Source organism: Spea bombifrons, chromosome 9, assembly GCF_027358695.1.
Source record: "Spea bombifrons isolate aSpeBom1 chromosome 9, aSpeBom1.2.pri, whole genome shotgun sequence".
Lineage (NCBI taxonomy): Eukaryota > Metazoa > Chordata > Amphibia > Anura > Pelobatidae > Spea > Spea bombifrons.
The window spans coordinates 29,458,775-29,481,492 of NC_071095.1; the positions used below are offsets into that span (position 1 = coordinate 29,458,775).

General features: G+C 43.2%; 1 protein-coding gene across 3 annotated transcripts in view; it reads left to right on the forward strand.

Annotated features, from left to right (window-relative positions):
* Positions 1-22,718, forward strand: part of NPAS3 (neuronal PAS domain protein 3) — a 181,502-nt gene that overhangs the window by 130,647 nt on the left and 28,137 nt on the right. For all 3 annotated transcript variants that reach the window (XM_053475224.1, XM_053475226.1, XM_053475225.1), the window contains exon 5: positions 8,135-8,224. In XM_053475224.1, the coding sequence (XP_053331199.1) occupies positions 8,135-8,224 (90 nt within the window). The remainder of the gene's footprint in view (positions 1-8,134; positions 8,225-22,718) is intronic.

Sequence of the window (22,718 nt, forward strand, 5' to 3'; positions counted from 1 at the left end):
TGCGAAGTGCATGTTGCAAGAAGCAAGAGAAATACAAATTAAAAGATAACATAAAAAGTGTACTACGAGCTCCTTTCAGCTGACGAGACAGTACTTTCTTTAGCCACATGCTATTGTGTCTTAACATATTCCAGGTCTCTCTTGCCTCACATAATGGCCTTATGGTCATGCTGTATCTCAGCAGTCCGAGAGAGTCTCGATAGGTACGGTGTCACTTCTTCGTTGTATCACTTTGTCACCCTGCTGAGAAAGCAGCTTGCCTCCTCTAAGTACATATACCGATCATACACCTTTGGCAGACTCCGGAAATTATACAGATCCGTGTCGCCCCTCTCCTCCCCGCCAAGTGGGGTTCAAATCGTGCGCGCACACCTCCCACATGCAGCGCTCCTGGCTGCGGCTAATGACAGCAGATTAGCATGCATTACAAATAGCCTAAATAATGAATTATTCAACTCTGTGTAATTATCACCTCACCCTCTAATGCAATTACTTGATGCCTTGCGTGGTTATTTCAAGGCTTTGACTCTACCTGCTGGGTGCCATTTAAAGGTGCGTTTACTTATAATTGCTCCAGAGAAAACGATCTTTAAACAAATATATCAAGTGCGCATCTACGCTTGGCATGGAACCTTTGAGCGCCAGGGACGGCGGGGGGACGGAGACGTGTTGTAGGCCATCGCTGCAGTCATTGGGGTTTATGGAGGCAGGAGTTGTTTCGCTGTAAAGGTGATCATCTCAATTAACATCCCGATGATCTTAGAGAACGCAGCATAAGAAGTGTTGTGTCTGACGCTCGCCAAGAAGGCGTAGTTTCATCTTCAGCCCAGTGTGACAAGGATGTCTTTTTCATTGGCAAAAGCAGTGATCAAAAAGATAGGCAAAGGGACAGAAATGTCATAACAGACACCTCACAAAACGCAGCGTGATTAATCCCTTAATCACAAACCGGTGCATGCTGGGAGGCAAAGAGCAAAGCGCTTTGATAAACCGATGTCAGGAAACATAGAAAGGCGGGGGCAGGGAACGCCGAATACAGAGAGCTCCGTTACGGTATCTGGTGCAGATCTGATGGCTCCATGCAAAACTCTACCGCGTCTTGTAAACCCCCCCGCCAATGATATCTATAACTCATTTATAGACACATCATACACAATTCCTACACAGAGTATCGATGGATGGGATCTTCTGGCATATCTCCTCCTCGACGCTCAAAGGTTATGCTAAAAACAGCAGGGTGAGCCAAGAAGCGAATGATAAACCTGAGTGTCCTTACTTGCATATTCCCACCCATCGACGAAGACATTGTCGAGTTGGAAATATGTACATGAGCCATGTCTGCAAATGGTCTCTTTCAGTAAAATTCTAGGGCAGAATTTATTTTACAGAACCCCCACTTTTTGCTCTGAACGTTACCAACGCTGTGATTAAAACATCTAACCTAGCGGTGGGGTTCCTCTAATTTAAGGTCGTAAGGTACGGGAGAGTTTGCAGAGAGTTTGCATAGACTGTGCATCGTTTGCTTTGTGTTCGTGTACTTTGTCCAGAGAACACGTCTGGTGATTTGAGGTTTAACATATGGTTCTCAGACCATGCTCTGCAGCCGCTCTCTGGCCCCTCGTCTGCATTCACATTAATCTGTTTCTCATTGATTTTCTCGATCGCTGAAACTCTGAGCTCCAGTCAGATTCTTTTAGAAAGAAATAGCATCTTCTCGCCGGCTCACACTTTAATCAGGGAAATGGCTTTTCTTTTCAGAATGGCCTGGGAGAGAAGAAGGTTTGACGAGACCTGGGTAGTGGCAGGCAAGGTGGCTTTAACACATTGATTGCCTGCTGGTTGTGGAAACGCACCACCAAGTATCATCATCCTACACGTACCAATACACCGACACCAATAACTTATAATATATAATATCTTCTAATTATTCTGCGGCTTTAGTGGTGATTGCATTCTCATGTTGTTTTCCCTTCATACATACCCTCACCACTCCCAATCTTCTCCATGTAACAAGATTCTAAAAACACTCCGTAGGGTAACAGAACAAGAATATGTTCTCCAGTATATCACTTGGACTCGGCTATACGGAGAGTAAATTCCAGTATACATTTTGATCTTTTTTGGTTCTCAACCGTGTTGCTGATCTTCTAGGCTGTGGTAGACAAGGGCCTAGGATGGAGACCATCAGGGTTGTCTTTTGAGGAACCAGCCATCATGCCAGGTAGACAGCACTGTGCAGAACAACCACGGAATTCTGCTTTATAGGATAAAACGTACAAGCAGCAATCTTTTGAAAGAGAGATTTCCGAGTCTACCTCGATTCACTCTAAGGACATAGCGATGGCGCATATGAATTTATTCTACTCCTCATCCTTCACAGTCCCACCCCTCTCTACTTATGGTTCAATTGCAGGCTTTGGTAATTCCATCATCTCTCAACTCTTGTCTGACCTTTTGCCTCCAGTCTAATCCAGCTGGATAGCTGCTCTGTGACCTTTATGCACAGACGATCAGTGGCCCCATATACCTTCCTACACGCAGCAGTCACCACCATCCCTTCCTGAGTCTTTGTAAAAAATAAAAAGCAATTTCTCTAGTGGAGTAGAAATACATTTCAATTTTTGTCTACAAGGTGATGAGATGAAAGCAGAATGCGTCATGATAGAACCCGTAAGGACAACCTTTCACGTGGTAGATAAATGGAACAGCCTCCCATCAGAAGTGGTGGAGGTTAATACAGAAAGGGAACATAAACATGCATGCGATTGGAATAAAGGTAACCTGAATCTAAGACAAGATCAAGGACTGATTAAGACCTGAGTCTCACATCAGGAAAAATGGGCAGACAAGATGGTTGTGGACTATGTTACTATGACCATGCTGTGCCAGGAACTAATTAAGCCACTGATCTGTATAGTGTTAGAGCCTTGGGGCATTTCTATTATGGGGTGCACCATAAGGCTTTTCCGCCAGGTACTTGCAGGTACAGTTGGCTACTGATCGCTTCTGTGACATTATTGCTATGCATAGACAGAGAAAGCCACAGGTGCCTCGCGCCTCGGCATCCCCGCGTCTAGCACCAGCTGCGGCCGTGACAGTCTCCGTACATCATTGTAGCAGAACACGATGTAAAACTCGACTAAAAGCTTAAAACGACGGAGCAACCCGAGCCAGAGTAAAAGAGACAAGTGATTAGCGTGGTGGAAGAAGGGAAATTGCCGGAGATCCTATCAGCGAGGCTGCGCGGTGTGCTCTGCCGCCGTTAGCCTTCAAGGTGCTTTTGAGATTCCAGAGAGATGTATGGGCCACTTAACCTGCATCAAACCCAAGACAAAGAGTACTCGGCTCCTCCGTTGGAGGATGTGTCAAGAGCAGCTCACAGAGCAGACAAATGCCTCTCTGGGCCACTAAGTACTGAATCTGTGTGATCTGTATCTCCTCATTCACCTCCATACACAGCCAAGGCTGTAACCCCTTCTTAGCTGCACTGCAATACAATAGAGAGACACTGCATGTCAGAGTAAGATAATAACTAGCTAATGATGGGAAACAATGAAACAACTGCTATTTAACGCTTCACTCACAGGAAGATCGACAGCACCTTTCTGCCGAGTGGAATTCTCTAATCAATGGTTAAACTCACAAATTACATTTTAAAAAGCACCTTCTGTGAGCAAAGTTGGGGGAAAAGGAGCTCTTGAGGTCAACTACCCCATTTACCTGTCATGCTTGCCATCATTTCGGGTGTCGAGTGAAGCCACTTCATCTGGGGTGTGCTTAGAAATGGCCGGGATGGGACTTTGAGGACTAACCACCAAGAAATCCTCAATACTAAATACACCAAGCTTAGCTTTTATTAATATATTTTATTAATATACCCTAAGAATATTCTATTTATTCTATATAGCAGAAGAACGTTGCTACAACAACAGTCAATGTTAGAGGTAATGGGGATCTATGTTGCTAACCTCTTCTGTTTTACCGATATTTGTTATCTTATAACTTGTTTTTAGTTAGCTAGATAAGGCATTCATCATCGGCAGAGTGATTTGGAGGGACTGTCCCTTCTGAGAAGGGACATTTGGGAGGTGCACCACTGTATGACAGGCAGCCAAGAGGCCGTAAATGGCTTACATCTTGTTCTGTATGAGCCTATATTAAGTTATCATTGATTGCAAGTAAATGGCAGATTCGACACCACTAGTGTCCCAGGATGCATTGTTTTTCGGTGGCTGCCACCTGGAGTCTGCTGTGTGCATCCACCACTTTGCATTACAGATAACCATCTTATTTGTCCTGAACTCGTCGCAGTCGCATGCAAGCATCGCCTCGTTCTCCACCCGTGCCACAAAATGGTTTAATTATAAAGGCAGACAAACCCCAGTGTCCCCCGGCTGTACAGGCGCACAAATAAGCGTGCAATCAAAATCGGCAATTACCTCTGGAATTTAGTGTAAACAGACCTATAATCAGACAACAAACAGAGCTGTTTAGCATTCCTCCCGCGCCGTGCCGTGTGTGGGGCAATTTCCCTTTATTTATCTTCAGCTGTTCTGCAAAAAAAAAAAAAAAACGAGCAAGGGCATTCATGCAATTAGCATAATTACTGCACATCGGCCAGATCCAGAGTGGATTCTCTCCGGAGCTCGGTGCCCCCCTTCTTTTGAGCTGCCCTTATCACTCCCCCCCATCCTATTCGACTCCTCACCCCCCTAGAGCACCAGTACACGGGTGTATTTCATGGGATGGAGGCGGATAGATAACCGTGTTAAGGATTATGGCAAAAGCATGCGTAGAAGTCAATGCTGCCCGGTGTTTGGGGTGGTCCGACCCGATCATTGCATTTTAGTGTTTTTGTAAGGAGAGGATGGGTTCAGCTTGAGGATAAATGGAAGACGCCGACGTTCACACGTTGGGAAGCCACATCCATAAATTGGGAAATCGCTGTGACTTGTAGGAGACTTTTAGTTATTGCAGCTGAATTTTCCGTGGGGTTGTGAATGTCACAAATCGGAAAGAGCGTTGGCTGCCTCGGAGAGCCACGCTGCTGGTTCTCCTTTACGTGGAGATGTATAGGGTCCACGTCAATGGAGAACTATAGGCACTGTGACATGTAGCGGGTCACTCCTTCACATGGCATCTTTCGCACCTGGAAAGAATTAAGGTAATGCAACAATACAGCCATTAATATAAAATTGAGTTGTGTAGGAGGCAGCCTACACATAGAGCAGGGATAGAACTGGTCCTAACGAGGCTATACTAGAGCATTTTGTTTTTGCATTTCGAGCAGCTTTGCGTTACTTATTTTTTTACCCCGAGCAACAACATTTTATTGTAATATTCTGTTTTTCCTTTTTGTCTTCTGATGTTTATCAGCAGAAAAAAATGCCAAATAGCTCTCTGCCCCCTCCTCCCCCTCAACGCTGACCCCTTCTTCTTGTTTGCAGATAGATTGAGGCTGCCTCTCCTCCTGCCTCCCGCTTACCTAAACATTACTGGTCAGTACAGCCACCCAAGGTGACTGTTATCACTTAATTAAATCCTTGCACACTGAGATGAAAAAACAACAGTGCTCATTCATTCATAACCTGAGGAGAGAGGCCTGTCCTCCCTCCCTCTGTCTGCCTTATTTCAACGTTACCTCCCTCCAGCTCTCTCTACCTCCAATTCCCCTCTGCCAGTGCCAGCTATTCTCTGCCTCCTATATCACTACCAGTGCCAGCTATTCTCTATCTGCCTCCTGTATCACTGCCAGTGCCATACGTTCTCTATCTGCCCACTGTATCACTACCAGTGCCAGCTATTCTCTATCTGCCCCCTGTATCACTACCAGTGCCAGCTATTCTCTATCTGCCCCCTGTATCACTGCCAGTGCCAGCTATTCTCTATCTGCCCCCTGTATCACTACCAGTGCCAGCTATTCTCTATCTGCCCCCTGTATCACTACCAGTGCCAGCTATTCTCTATCTGCCCCCTGTATCACTGCCAGTGCCAGCTATTCTCTGCCTCCTATATTACTACCAGTGCCAGCTATTCTCTATCTGCCCCATGTATCACTACCAGTGCCAGCTATTCTCTATCTGCCCCCTGTATCACTGCCAGTGCCAGCTATTCTCTATCTGCCTCCTGTATCACTGCCAGTGCCATACGTTCTCTATCTGCCCACTGTATCACTGCCAGTGCCAGCTATTCTCTATCTGCCCCCTGTATCACTACCAGTGCCAGCTATTCTCTATCTGCCCCCTGTATCACTGCCAGTGCCAGCTATTCTCTATCTGCCTTCTGTATCACTGCCAGCGCCAGCTATTCTCTATCTGCCTCCTGTATCACTGCCAGTGCCAGCTATTCTCTATCTGCCCCCTGTATCACTACCAGTGCCAGCTATTCTCTATCTGCCCCCTGTATCACTGCCAGTGCCATATGTTCTCTATCTGCGCCCTGTATCACTGCCAGTGCCAGCTATTCTCTATCTGCCCCCTGTATCACTGCCAGTGCCATACGTTCTCTATCTGCCCCCTGTATCACTGCCAGTGCCAGCTATTCTCTATCTACCTCCTGTAGCAGCTGGCACTGTATCACTGCCAGTGCCAGCTGCTCTCTGTCTGCCTCTAGTAGCACTGTCAGTCCCTGCTATTCTTTGTGTATGTACTATATCACTGCCAGTGCCAACTGTTGTATATCTGGCTCTTCTATCACTACCCAAACACATTATTCTATATATGTTTTTAGTTTTAGCCTGCCAATGTGAGCTATTATCTGACTATTATTGCCTGGCAGTACACTTCACATTCTTCCAGCTTCCTTCTGACATTGCAAGATGTTGTCTACATACGTGATCTGTCAGTATAGACCTCCATATAACATCTCCTCTCTGAGCCGTAATAAGATGTTGTTTTTAATAGTTGTGCCCCATCTGTACCCAATCTTGTGCATTACCTCCTATATTCATTACTGGCTTGTAACGCGACTGTGGTAATATACAATGGGCGTATGATTTGGATAGCGATTTCCATTCCAGTAAGTTTACTGAGCAGGTATGTTAACCATTCTATCTGTTCTAGCTGTGTTAAGCCCAATCTACTGGACAAACACCCTGAGTCCCTATCATACTGCCAAGCAATAGAATGACACAGTCTAAATCACACAGCCTGACACTGACTAATGAAGAACTATAGAGGAAAGGATTTCATTGCACAAGCAGAATTTAACATATGCATTGTCATAAAGAATCAGCTCAGTGTGGGAAGGCAACAATGACAACCTCCAGGTCTGAAGCTGAAGGAAGTTTATTGGAACAAAATAAATCCAAAATTCCATCAATTCTAACCTACATTCCTGGAAACAGCAGCAAGGAGAAACAATGTGTCTCCATGGGACTTCTCCTTTAATCCTGAGGGATGTATAATGCTTGCTGTTTAAATGAATGTGATTGGATAATGTTAATATAACGTCGGACTCTCTCTTGTGTTCACGTCCTCTCTCTCGGACTCTCTGGATCTCCTCCTGATATGTGTTTTTGGTGCATTGGGTCTACATACGTATCTCTGATCTCTTTGCTGCTCGTTATTGGAGCTGACTGCAAATAGTCTCTAACGTCTCCAAGGCCGGTGACAATTTAATCTGTTTTCAATCACTCACTGTTCTGTCATTCCTCCTTAACGTGGCTAGAAGGGTATATTCTAGTCATACGGGGCAGTAGCTGAAAACAAGCAAAGCGGCGGAATTTTAACGAATTTTATTCCTAGATACAAATGTTTTTGTTTTCTGTGTCCACTGAACTGTAGACGTGAAGGTCTTGATCTATGAGAAATGGCCTCGTTAAGCAGAACGAGACGATGTCTACCTGCCAGATTATGGTGGCAGTCTGTCCTGCTCACTGAGTCTCTCTCCTTACTTGTCATGTCTTACTTTTTTTATGTGGCTGTCTGTTTATTGAACGCGTCTGTTTCTGTAAAGGTCTCTTCTGCTATCTGTTAATCGTCCTATAGTCTGTCCGTCCCGTTCTGTGACTGCTCGTCCTTCTCATAATGTCTGGCATGTGTCCGTTCTTGTGACTGCATGTTCCTTTCCTTGTGACTCTGTCTTTCCTCCCTTCCTCTCCGTTTGTGACTGTCTCTTGTTCTTTTCCCTGCAGTCTCTGGACGGATTTGTATTTGCACTAAACCAAGAAGGAAAATTTTTGTACATTTCGGAGACTGTGTCCATCTACCTTGGCTTGTCTCAGGTGAGTGCCCCTCATCTGTCACCTAATACTAATACCCAGATGGAAACTTATCACCCTGGAACTCACAGGAATGCGTATTCACATAGTGCCGAAACAGGTTTAAAGGGGTATTAAAACCAACCCACCTTTTCCTAGCACATGGATAAAAAGTCCTATTTCAAACAATGAGAGTCTCATTCATGAAGGTAAGTTAACATTTTCAGACAGCAGTCCATCTCAATGGTCACTTTAATAAAGGACCACACAGCAGGCAAAGGAAGGTTGTTTATAGAATCCCTTTAAACCACGGTCTGTTTCCTTCTGTTTATATGTTCCTAAACCGTCCTTTGTCTTGCTTTTCTGTCTTACTTTCCGACATATATTTTGACGTGGTTTTTATACTCGGCATTTAACACACTAATCAATGTAAAAAATGAAAAAACACAACATAGATCTTTTCTTGTTGCTTCCCGTGAATGATTTCTGCCATAATAATCTAACCCTAAGAATGTACGGTATGAACTGACCCATGTATTTACCATCTTCAGGTCTATGATATGTACCCATTTACGCTGATAGGGGCTGATACACCTTATTCCTCCAAATGTGGACCAGGCTTGAGTTCATGTGGCCCTCCAGCTGTGGAAATAATAGCACAACCATAGCTGTCAGGGCCACAAGTTACTTAACTGTACCACGGATACTTGCAGACACAGCCCTTGTTCACTAAAACACACACTGCACACTCATCCCTTTGTGTTCTGCCCTTTGTTTACTGTCTGTGTACGTGTATGACTGTTACGCAGCAGCTGGCAGTGAAGGGGTTGTTTTGTGGGCATTGACCAGCGTTACGTATAGACTTTTTCTTCTCCCTATGGGCTCCAGGTCTCTGCTGGTGATGACCTGGGCAGGCCAGCTCTGCGTTAGGCGGCTGTCCCGAGTGTCCCATTATCGGCTTTTCCTGGCAAGGCTGTGCGCTGTGGGACCTGACACAGTCACTGCTGTCTGTTCACCTATTCCATTAAATAAGGTCCGGCAGAGACACACCTGCGGTGCATCCTAATGTTCCTCACACACTGAGGCACCATTTGTATCCTACCAAGCACAATTTATAAAGCAGTGACCCGGGAGGCACAGCTAACAATCGGATAATCTAAAAGCATACTCAACTTCAGTCATTACTCAACTTCAGTCATTTACATTGCAGATATATTGCGCCCCATCCTTCCCACCACAGAGTAGAAATTGCCATTTCTGTTCTATATAAAATAACAGTCCAGTAGTGTGATAGTAGTAATGGTGTGTGACAGCCAAGTAGTTTGACAGCAAGCAGCCAAGCAGACAGTAAGACATCCAATGGCATGACAGTGAGTAGTCAGAAAGACAGTCTAATAGGATGACAGCAAGCAGCCGAGCAGGCAGTAAGACATCCAGTGGCATGACAGCAAGCAGTCGAGTAGACAGTAAGACATCCAATGGCATGACAGCAAGCAGATGGTAATGTAGTCCAATAGCATGACAGCGAGCAGTCAGTAAGACAGTCTAATAGCATGACAGTGAGCAGTCAGTAAGACAGTTCTATAGCATGACAGCAAGCAGACAGTAAGACAGTCCAATAGCATGACACTGAGCAGTCAATAAGACAGTCCAATAGCATGACAGCGAGCAGTCAGTAAGACAGTCCTATAGCATGACAGCAAGCGGACAGTAAGACATCCAATAGCATGACAGCGAGCAGTCAGTAAGACAGTCCTATAGCATGACAGCAAGCGGACAGTAAGACATCCAATAGCATGACAGCGAGCAGTCAGTAAAACAGTCCTATAGCATGACAGCAAGCGGACAGTAAGACATCCAATAGCATGACAGCGAGCAGTCAGTAAGACAGTCCAATAGCATGACAGCAAGCAGGCGGTAAGACAGTTCTATAACATGACAGCGAGCAGTCAGTAAGACATCCAATAGCATGACAGCGAGCAGTCAGTAAGACATCCAATAGCATGACAGCGAGCAGTTAGTAAGACATCCAATAGCATGACAGCGAGCAGTCAGTAAGACAGTTCTATAGCATGACAGCGAGCAGTCAGTAAAACAGTTCTATAGCATGACAGCGAGCAGTCAGTAAAACAGTTCTATAGCATGACAGCGAGCAGTCAGTAAGACATCCAATAGCATGACAGCGAGCAGTTAGTAAGACATCCAATAGCATGACAGCGAGCAGTTAGTAAGACATCCAATAGCATGACAGAGAGCAGTCAGTAAGACAGTTCTATAGCATGACAGCGAGCAGTCAGTAAAACAGTTCTATAGCATGACAGCGAGCAGTCAGTAAGACATCCAATAGCATGACAGCGAGCAGTCAGTAAGACATCCAATAGCATGACAGCGAGCAGTCAGTAAGACAGTTCTATAGCATGACAGCGAGCAGATGGAGAGAGAGTCCAATAGTGTAAAAAGCAGACGGTAACAGTCTGGTGAATAGACATAAGAGACAGCATATATCATGTGTCTGTATTTATATGTGTAAGAACCTGTCATATGAGAGTTACTATTTATTGGTCTAATATGATGTTTTCTTTATTGCTATCTTTTGGTCCAAGTAAACGTATAATCGATATTGAAAACTGCATTTTAAGGGAAATTATAATGATATCCCGACGTTATTCTGTGCGTATTTATGCTTGGCTTATATTGTAGAATTTATTATTTTCCGATCCTTACAGTACAATTAAATGAACGTAAACTCAACATTGCAACACAAGACTACTATTTGTGTAGTTGCACTCACTGTCCCTTTAAATTAGCATTTCCTCGCCACATATCCAGGTTCTCGGGTCATTTCTCATATTTCTTAATACCCCCTCCCGTAATCAAGAACGCTACATATTTAATGCCCTTGCTGTATAAAATGCATTTCCTTTCATTTGCCTCAAGGGATAATACGTTTTCCAGTGAGTTTCGTTCTCTGACCTCCAGTATATCTATCTCAGGTAATCATTTGCTTGCATACACAAATGTTCAATGTAAACAAGCCCACTTCGTCCAATGCTCCCTTATAATGAAATTCTCCATTCCCTTTATTCATTCCCCTGCTTGTCCCCGGACACTCCGATTACATAACATATTCTTCTATATGAAACAAGAAATAGTTCTTTGAATTCAAGGTGAGGAATGACCAGGGGTTATTAGGAAGCAACATTATTAATCCTCACCATAAATCTGCGTGGAAATTCAAATATTTGAATACAAGCCTTTAATAAAGCGCTATTTACAGTAAAGTGATTTCATTTAAGTTTGTTCTGATATAAAGCTATCATTGTCATGTGACATTTTGGGTGACATTCTTTGCTGAAACACCACACTAGGCCAACGCTTTATGGCAATGCTAATGAAGTCCTGTTTTTCATTCTCCTTTAAAACAGAATACGAAAGTAGCTGTATTGAGATGCTCTTTGGACACTCATGGGCTGAAAAATCCTTTAGTACATATGATATTCCTTTAAGGAAGGGAGCCACGTACCATTCAGAAGTTGAGGAGGAGTTAGATTGAGTTATTAATGTAATAAAACTGAGCCAGGATTCATGTACCTTTAAAGTCATTGATAATTTGCTCTGTTTATTAATGGTTGTAGTGAAATCTATCTAATCTGAGATGCCGTCTCTACATGCTTTCTCTACAGATTTGGGGATAAAACGTGTCCAGCAGGTGGCAGCACGCAGGAATATAAGTCATTCCAATTTGGGAAAAGTGCCCCAAATTAACAGATAGTCCAGCAGTGAGGGTAACTGGACAAAAGCACAATCCAGCAGGGTAATCAAGACGTCAGGGATAATTTCTTTTATTTTTCATCAGGTCTAGTGATTCTCGGCGAATGACCTCAGCCTCGTCCATGGCAGGTTAATACCCGAGTAGTGCGGTAATGCACATGGTAATTAGACTGTACAGTAGGGTGACAATGGTAATGAGCTAGTCTGACATGCAGATGGCGAGCAGAGTAATAAGGAAGTCAATTAGGCTGATGGCGCACAGGGTAATAAAAGAGACGGTTGGTATTATTATTGTCCTTTATTTATAATGCACCAACATATTCCACAGAGCTGTACAACAGGGCAGTAAATCTTGTTTATGGTAATAAGACACTCTTAACGGAGTAATAGTGCTCCCCAGCATAGTGATGAAGTGCAGTCATGCAGTATAATAGGTTATAAGGCAAGACAGTATTGACTAACTAGGACTTACCCTTACTGGTGGTAAAATCTATAATTGGTACCGTGCTGGGTGCAGTTTTATAGAAGGACTCTTAGTGGCGGGGGCTTGGATCACACTAACCAAGTCAATAGTCGTCAAAATGTAAGCCATTGACTTTGTCTGCATTAAGCTTACTGCTCACTGAGGCTGCTCAGAGCCTTGCCAGATGTAACCCCATCCATTCATATTTCTGCCCTCAATCTGTAGGAAACCTATAGCCTATAACCCAACGGATCCTGCACATTTTCTTAGATATGCAATGAGCTGGTGGGCTGCACATTATTAAAATATGTAATAAAATCAGTGCTATAAAACCATCATGGGTCCCAGTCTGTCAGCCCCCCCCTGTTACAGCGATCCCCTATGGCCCCCTCTGGAATCCCATTAAAGCTTTCTTTTCATTGCTATGTAAAGTCTTTTTGTAGGTAATACAGGCTCAGTAAATGTTGACATTTAGTAAACAAATGTTAACATAAACACAATACAACAGTTACAATATTTCAATATAGACAATATATATGAAAATATTATTTTAAAAATGGACTTTTCGTTAGTCGTTATAGATATAGTCAATGTATATTCATAATATATGTTACTGCCAGTTTTTTTTGCCAGCACTCCCAGCTCCATTTGTAGCGTTGCTGTAATCACTGGCTGTCATTTCCAATGTGAAGATCTGTACTAAATCAGGAATATCCATTGAATCTGTACTAGTTTAGTGCTTTTAGGATTCCAGTTTGAGAATCCCGAATCACAGAGTGGGAGAGTAATTTACAGAATGTCAGGTTGCTGGAATGTCATCTTTCTAAATTGTTCCGTTACAAAGCGTTGTTAGCGCATGTGCTGCCAAGCCATTAACGGCTCTGCTCAAAGGGGTAGTAAAGCCAGCCCTCCACGTCTAACTCACAGATAAATAGCCGCGTCTTCAAGCTGTGCCGGGGGACTTGCTTTCCCAAGCTGCTTAATTTTTCGGTGTGCCAGTGATGCCCAAACTCATAAGATGGGGGTGATGGCATGGAGGATGGGTAACTGATCCGGGGTCAGTCGGTGTTAAAGTAGGATCATATTTAGTACCCCATTGTGTTACACATAATAGGTATGAGGAGGGACAGATAGGAGATTAACGCAAGGATTTTGTTGATTCTGTTGAATTAGAGTCCAGCACCGTGATCTAGTTCAGGGTAATAAGGCACACGATGTCAACATGTTCCGTGTTAAGCCTATTCGGTGCCTTGCACCGGAGTCTGCTGTCAATGCGTTGGCATTTGCCTGTAATTGAGACGTGTGTGTTTTCCTTGTTGAACAGATGGCAGAGCGTGTGTGCTCAGGGAGCCTGCTAAACTATTGCTGCCGTCTCCGGGCCGGCACTGAACCAGCTCCTGAGCTCTGCCACGGGCAGGGGATCCTGTGCCAGGAGAGCATATGCCCAGAGAAAGCCTAGTAATTGTAGGGAAATGGCACATCTGGAATATCTGGGGCATTGGCAGAAGAAGACCACCAAAGCCCGGCCGCATACAGGAGTGACGAGGATGACCTTCCGTGCATATATAGGTTAATTCGGCTTTTCCATTCCAGCCAAGGTGAAAAAGCAAATCATCTTGAATTCCACAACGCCACAGTGCAGTGATTTTTTATATTGATTTATCTGTATTTAAGGACGCACAGGTCCCCTATTCATATAAATACACCAGGTGTATCCCTATAGGTATGTAGGTAGCTCCATTACTCTCAGTAGAGTTAAGTGTTTAATCCACCCGAAATCATTGTGCATTGTAGTACGAGGCACTGAAAAGGTGTATTTAATGTGTATGTGACTTGTGGGGTATCCTTGATTGAAGGATTTTGGGGGGGTCGGGGCTGAGAACTGTCATTCATTATGACGATAGGCTTTGCTGCATGTATGTAAATAAGTACATGCCAAGGCTTTGCTATGGATGGAACTATACGCCGTTCTTTGAATTTTGTCACAATGTATAGAATACAAGAATATTTAAATATTCCTTAAAGACCTGTGCTACCACGTAGACAGATTAACACATAATGGTATCACAGACGCATCGGTCCAGGTTTGCGGCAGCTCTGTAAGGTTTTTTTTTCTTTCCGCTGGCTGTATTTATTTATTTAAAAAATGAAAATCATTTAGAAATAGCGATAACACTGGGCAGATTTGCAAAGTAGAGGAAAGAGAAATGATGCACAGAGATTTGAGGCAGGAGAGAGGAAATTGCGAGATCCTGGAGGAGGGATGGAGAATTCCCAGGGCACAGTTCACTGCCTGGATTATCAGCGAGCGGCGTTCAGATGTCTCACTGCGCGTCCAACAAGGGCGTTCTGAAAAGCAAATAGGGGGCCAGGCGAGGAAATTGATTTCTCAGGGGCTGCAAGACTCCCCTCCTCGCTGGAAGGAATCAGGCGTATGGCCGCTGATGGCTGGGAGCTGTCCAAGTGCTGAACAGAGATAATGCCAATGATCCCGGGGGGGGGATCTTATCACTAAGCGCAGGGTCTGACTTTCAGAGTCAAGGTTCTTGTGTTTCCGTTGCTTAGGGGACAGGACATGTGTATTTGTGGCAGAAACACACTCGGAAAGGTATATTTGCCAGTCGGACTTAACTCTTTAAGGGCTCTGAGATCCAACATATTATCTGTTAGATCAGCCCACTGTTTTACATGTGCACTTAAGTGTGCCAAACAAATATGTATATTTGTTTTTTTTTATTCTGTTTATGAGCACTTTTGAATAGGTTTTGATGATTCTTCACAGCCATCGATTGTCACATAGAGGGTAATGTATACATGTTTCTGGTGTAAAGTTTGAAAGTGGTCATATTACCATAGAAACCAATGGAATGGTCCCATCAGCAAACAGCCAAGCATTGGTTTCTATGGTGATAAAACCATTTTTCACGCATTGCACCAGAATCACTTTTTTTATTTTATGACCCCCTGGATATCTGATTATGGGTCAGTATGATTTTAGTGAAGGCTCATTAATAATGTATGTACATTCATTTGCTTTCAACAACCTGTGATCACAATTAAACTACTAGGGTATCATGCCGTCTAACTAGTATTCATTATTCATTCTCTTTAACGTGTTGATCCACTGGTGATACAACCACCAGCCATTGGGTGCTCTTCACCCACCCATACTGGAATGAACTTAACTCATTTGTCCTCCCCAGTATTCCTATTCTTCTACCTGCCATACGGAGTGTTTAATGTGCGCTTGTTAAAACGTTATCTAAAGCATATAGTGCCGTTACACACACACTTTGCTTTGGTGACCCCATCACAGATGTAGCCTTGTGACCAAACCAGTAGTATCTGGTGAAGTATAACCGTGGCATATGCTCACTCCTTTAAAGCGAATGTGTTATATCTATACTGTTGGTACGAGCATTGACTGTCTGCTATAGCAGCTAGAAATCCTCAAGTGGTCAGCCCTCTCTCTGCGTGTAGTACGTTCTCAGAACGCGCAGAGGCCTCCGTCAGCCCTTGGTCCCCTGCCATCCCATGTGATGTGCCCCCTGCATCCTCTGCCCCTCCGCATTCTGTAATTTAGTTTTTTCGGTCCCTGTCGCCCCAAGCTGTGCCTTCCGCCTGCTGCATGAATGATGTGCTAATCCATTCTGTGCCTCAGACAAGTGTATCGACCTGCTCTAAACAGACCGCAGGGCTCACACTGAAATGAAAAGCTCAGCTGCGCTCATTCATTGGCAGAGGCCTCGGCTTCCCTCCCACCTCTTCTCGCTGCGCACTCTCACCTTTTTATCTTCCTTTTCACCTTCTATTATTACTGATTCACATCCGATCATCGCTCTGTCACCTGAACGTTCACATTCTCCCCTTCCATGGTATCATACCTTCTCCCCTCAAAATTTGCTGTGAGATGTTGGCGAGGTTTGTTACATGGACGGGCCAGATTTTGGCTGCATGTTAAAAGCCATGTGTGAAGGTTATTCATTTACTAGAAAAGACGTTCCACGCTACAGTACAAATGTTCCGAAGAATGTCTCCTTTACTTATCCCTCAATGCTTTCCTTCCCAATGTTCCTCTTTTTCCTATGAGGCGTCTAGCGTCTTACCTTCCTGCAACCCTCTCTACTTTCTTGTTCAACAGCTTTCATTATCACAGTCTTTCTATTTGCCATATTCTGTAAAAGGATAGTAAATAGCAATAAATGTATTGTACAGGATAACAGTAATTATAACGACCAACAGTTTGGATTTTTTCATACCCATCAGCCCTTATAAGAATGCCCAGCTGCCCTACAATTTATGCCATTTCTTTACCAGCACTCTCACATCTCCTTCCTTCCATGCCTCTCATTCTTTCTATTTCACTCTTCCTCCCCTCTCCCTCCTCCCTCTTGCACACCTCGGATCCCCACGGTGGAGCTGGTTTTCAGTTAGCGAAGGTCGGAAGGTGAGCCGGCCCCAGCCCCTGTGCAGAGAATGTTCAGCCCTGATATTTGTTTGTGTAAATGGAATGAATGATACTACGCACGGGCTGTGCCAGATGGGTAATAAAGATTCAAGCCGAGAATATTATACCCAGCTCAGCATGTGAAAACAAACAGTTAGACTGCCAGCCAGAGCCGGCTCTGTACACATATATATCATCCAGTGTAACACACACACGTTGAAACAGCAGTAAATATGCATAAATCATTATAACTTACATTCATGCATTCGCATATACGTACACAGGGATCAGATGAATTCTTCCACTGCAGCTATATGAATCGCATGTTTTGTGGGTATGAGATTTTTATAGTAAATGTGTAATTAATAAAGACATGCATAGAATTGTATAAGTGGTGCATTGCAGTGTGGAGAATGTTATTCTTGCCACTAGACTTAACCGGCACATTTCCAGTCTAGTAGATCCAGCGACAAGTCAGATTTCAGTCCAGTTCATTATCTTTACTCACTTCCTTTTCTAAGTTATGGATGAATGGAGTTGTCTATTTAATAATGACCAATTCCCTCCTGCCTGTGCCGCTGCTCTACTGACGTCTATCATGTTACACATTTACTAAATAAATATATGTCCACCCTGTATAACACCGCCATTATTCGCTTAATTCTGGGATTATTTATTATAAATCGTAAAGAATTACATTTTATTAATAGAACACCAACAGGTTCCTTAGAACTACTGTAAAAGTTGCAAATACAAAATAAACAATAACATTCAAACAAATAATATACAAAATTGCCAATAACATTTACATACATTAAGACATACTGGTACAGAGGGAAGATAGCGCCTTGTTCTTTCAAGCTCACAATCTGTTTGCTATTTCTAGATAGATCTAGAATAACAGAGATAATATCTATCCTGGATGGTATCCTTTAAGTTACTCTAAGGGGCCTATTCACTACCTGGAGCGTAGGCAGGAGAGTTATGGTTTTAATTCTTTCTCGCTTTCACTATTTATTACAAAGGGCCAACACAACTTTCTCCAGAGTGAAGGGTTGTGATGTCTCCGTATAATGTATATTTCAATGTGTTAGAATGCTTAGAAGAACGCTTGTTAATTTACCTATAAATTATACAGGGCCAGCCAAGCTTTTCCTTCCGCAGGAGCTCATTGCGAATGGCCCTTTAAAATGTATAGTGAGGTCAAGGAGCTGAAACACGACTCTTCTGCAAACTTGTTTAGTGAATAAACCCCCTAATTCATAGACAAAGCGCAATATAGAGTATATGCAGTCTTCAAACATAGACCGGGCTAAGGTCCAGGAAAATGGTCATATAAGCTAAAATGACGAGTCTGATATCAACATAGAAATAAATTCTAACTCTATATAGTAATGTTCCTTATCAACATCTGATACACATGTTGCAGGGATAATTATTCTTATAAATGCAGGGTAACGCCACTCTAAGCTTGCCTAAAGATAGGAGCACAAACATTTCTGGTACTTCTGTGACAAGGATAATCAGTATCTTGATATCGCTAATCAAACATCTAAAATTTAGACAGAAAATCAGAATGTGATGTTTTGCTCGTGAATTTGTTCCGTCTACACTTGGCCTCTCTCTCTCGATCTCTCTCCTTTCCCCCTAAACATCTGAATTTATAATCCGACAAGATGAACAGATGTAAAAAGTTGTAATTCAATGATTATGTTGCTATCTTTGTCTCTTTTTGAGGAATTAGGTATTGTACTCATGGGAAGTCACATTTTATGCCTTGTTGCGATAATGAACATTATGGTAATATGCAGAGAATGTGAATTTGGGGAAGTTAGGGAAGAGGAGGCAGCAAGCAGGTCCCCTGTGCATGGTAATAAATAGGAGGAAAATTTATCATTATAACCTCAATCGGAGTGTGCTGGGGGCGGGTGTTCGAAGCACCAGATTTAATTAAATCCTTTTTTAATATACAGACATCTAAACTGCATAATTCCCCTGTACTGCAAAATGGAGAGCAATATTAAGACAAACAGTCAGCGCGGATTACTAAACGCCTGTGAGAGAAGAGTCAATACACGTAGCCCACAGAGGCTGGAGTCTGCGAGCATGGAGAAGCAATTTAACCCGTCCTCGGCTGGGGAGAGCTGCAGGCGAGACAGGGATTAGCTGCCACGTGGTGCACATCTGCATGCTATGCGTGTGCGTGTCGGTGTTTTGTCTGTGTGATATCCCTGTAATAGGCATTGGTGCATGTACACCTCACCTCTTAATATATAGACAGGAGAGCTACATACCTATACTTCCGAAGATGAGCTGAGAATGGTTTCTGCGTATGAATGTGTCACCGTGTTTTACAGCCCAAAAGATCAGAATGCTTCTATTTCTTCTAAATACCTTACCGAGTTACTAAAATAGCTATCAGTAGGTCGCACAAAAGGTCTTGGTAAAGCCCTGTCCCTTAGTCATGCCTCCCCGAAAGAAAAGTGCCCCTCTGTCAAATTTCAGTAGGTATCTCTTATTGGCTCCTAATACATCAACGTCAGCCGTATATTTCACGGACAGGTAACGATTACTGGTGCAGCTCACCTTATTCTCCTAGTATTATTTTTAAGGTGCTTACCCTAAATACAGACATTTTACCACTCCCTCTCCTCACATTGACTCTGAGACATGTACGGTATATAATAGAAGAGCATCAAGACACATTTTAGGTTATATATAAGTTGGTAAAAGTGCAGCTATCCCCATAGTAACCAATTAATTACTTTGTTCCCGAATTGCTCTTTATGAGTAGCCTTCATCAATCTTACATGCAGCATAAATAATATAGTCTTCTTCTGCGTGGATAGAAGCATAGAATTTGACGGCAGATAAGAACCACTCCGATAGTATCTCTACATAACTTGGTATTCTTGGTATGTACTTTTTTATTTGCCTTAAAAAATGTTGTCTTATCCAAAATATACATGTCATGGATCCTTGTTCTTTGCCAATACAGGGCTTAATTAGAGAGGGGATGGGAGGTGACTGTCACCAAGCTTGAAAGTTCCTTGTCACGGTGAGGTCTCCTCATATGTCACTGTCCATCCTTTGTGAAAAATGGCTGCCTTTGCACTATGACATCCCATCGTGCCTTTGTCTGAGCTCCAAGTTGCATCCCTCTCGGATATAAATCATCTCTGAACAAGGGATTTCAATGAATACACGCTTCTGAATTATCCATTTTTTCTTTTAGCGACTTCCCAGCCCTGTCCTCCTAACACCTGTCATTAAAAGGAGGAGATACTGGCTCTTGTTTCAGGAGGGAACGATTAAAGTGAAAGACAAGGTGTCAGATCTGTATCAGTCTTATGTGGCCATCTATATTAGAGCAGAACCGACGGTGAGCTTTTGTAACAAGATTTTCCCAGTTTTCTGTAGTGTGTGAAGAGAATGCCTCTTGGGCTTCGTGCTGACATTGCATTAAAACCACACACTTGCTTGTCTAAGCCAGGACTAAGGAGGCCTCTGTCCTGTGCCCAATTTTCTGTGACCCAGACGCAAAGCATCTCTACAAATCACACTTTATCTGCCATAGTTTTGCTGTATGGGGTCCAATTAAAAGCCAGCATCAATTAACAATGACAAGAAGAAGATCAGACACCATGGACAATGGTGTGAGTCATTAGTTGAAGTGGATTCCTTTTTCGTGGGTCAACATAGAAAATATGTAAACATAAACTTTTGGGACCTCAGAGGTCTCTTCTTCAGATGGACAGTGGTCTGTATAGCAAGGGGTATATAGGCCATAGTGCGTGGTAAGTTTCCATAGAGTGTTGCTAAAGCTTACCATGAGCCTGAAGGTGCTTCATGAATAATGCAGTAGGGTGAGGGGGTTTTGAGGTCAGAAAGGGTATAGAAGGTAATCTGCAGAAGAGAACCAAGACGTAAGTATAAGATATGAGAATAAAGACTTGCCATTAGAGAGACGGCGCGTGCTGCAGTGAGCGGTGGTGGCAGCGGCTCTGCGTAGGGGGCATTCTCTAGAGGCTGGCTGCTCTATGTGCACAAGTCTTCTCCGTCCTTGTCTGTGTCAGCGACCTCGATAAAACCCAATTCCCAGCTCCTCTCCAGCAGGAAAAAGGGCTTAGGAATTCATGCAAATCACATTAATTCCGGCATCTCCCCTGCGAGCCCGCTATAAACTGCAGCCTAATTAAATATTTTTTAACGATGTGAGTAATTTTTGCCACGGGGCGGATTCAGGGGGAAATTTAATATGAGATCACAAAAGCTGTTCCCAGCGTTGATTCTGTAAATTAATAACTACCAGACAAATGGAGATAGATACTGAGGGAACAGGAGAAAAGTGGGCAGTGGGGAGAGAGCTTCTAAATGCTTCTGTCTTCTCACCCCAACCTATTGCTGACATACTGCTCTCGAGAGTTATCTCACAAGGGGTGTATTCACTAACCCATGAGTGTGCAGGAGACCTGACGGTTGCAACTCTGTCAACAATATGCATTATGAAGGGTCAGCTCACTAGAAGCTCATTAGGGTTGACCCTTCAAAATGGATCGTAAGGTCTGCCTTTTAAAATGATCAACTCTTGGTGAATAGACCATGTAGAATGTCCCTGCACCCCAAACCTTCCTGAAGTAGTCTGTGGTAGAATATGTCTGCCATATTCCAAAATCCATACTCGCACCATAAACTGTGCATCTTATACGTCAGATTCTGCTTTTTCAATCATATCATAGTCTGCTTCATTTAGTCATCCAACTTAATGTGTTCTGTTTCTTCCCACTACTATCTCAACTATTATGCCCCAGTATTATCTTTATATATATATATATATATATATATATATATATATATATATATATATAATGTATTTCTTTAACGCATAAGGGCTTAAGTGATGCTTGGGTGCTTTTGAGATACGGTCAATTGTCAAAAAAACCTGTATTTGTGGAATGTGGATCAATAAACTGCTTCAACTAGGGTTGAGCAGCTGTTTCAAGTGGCCTTGTCTCCCCCACTCCCCATGAGAGTTGAGGACGATGGGGGTTTGTGGTAAGTATGGGCTTACGGGGAACTCTGTAGAACGGAACAGATCTCACAGCGTGAATGAGCGTGTGCCACGCGTAGCTGTACATTCTTCAATGTGAGGGCTCAGTATATAAGTGAAGGAGCCATTTTTGGGCCTGACAGATCCCACTGCATAAGACTCCCTGTCCCTCACATACAGCTACCTCCCCTCTTGATGCCACCTCTTCATGTCTTTTCTGTTTCTTATCCTCCTCCTTCTCCCTGGTCTCTATCCACCTTTTCATACTTTATACTATTGACCTTTTCTGTTGGTGACACTTCATGCTTTCCCTCCAGCAACCCGTGCAATGTCTCCTCTTTCCTATGTCTCTAACCTGCCCAAGAGGATTATGCAACACCCCTTGATCAACCTTTTTTCTTCCTGTTCCTTACTTGGCATCAGAAATCCAACTATCCCTCTAAATTCTACAGAGAAAGCATTATCTCTACAGTTGACCTTTTAGAACATTCTAACACTTGTCCGTGGACCTCTCTGAGATTATAATACAACATTGTCTCACTATCCTCTTCTTACCTTCTTTTTTCTTTTAATAAACTCACTTTGTTCACAGGCACAGATACAACAGAGTCCGTATACAGATCAGTCCTAAATGATACAGTGTTACTCTTATTGCTTTCTAGTCCCATAAGGTTCTTCTTCTCATACTAACCTCCCTCTATAACCCATCTTCCTCCCGATTTATAGCATGGGATGTACTATGGGCGACTGGCAAGAGACTAAGTAGTTCAACGTATATTTCACAATT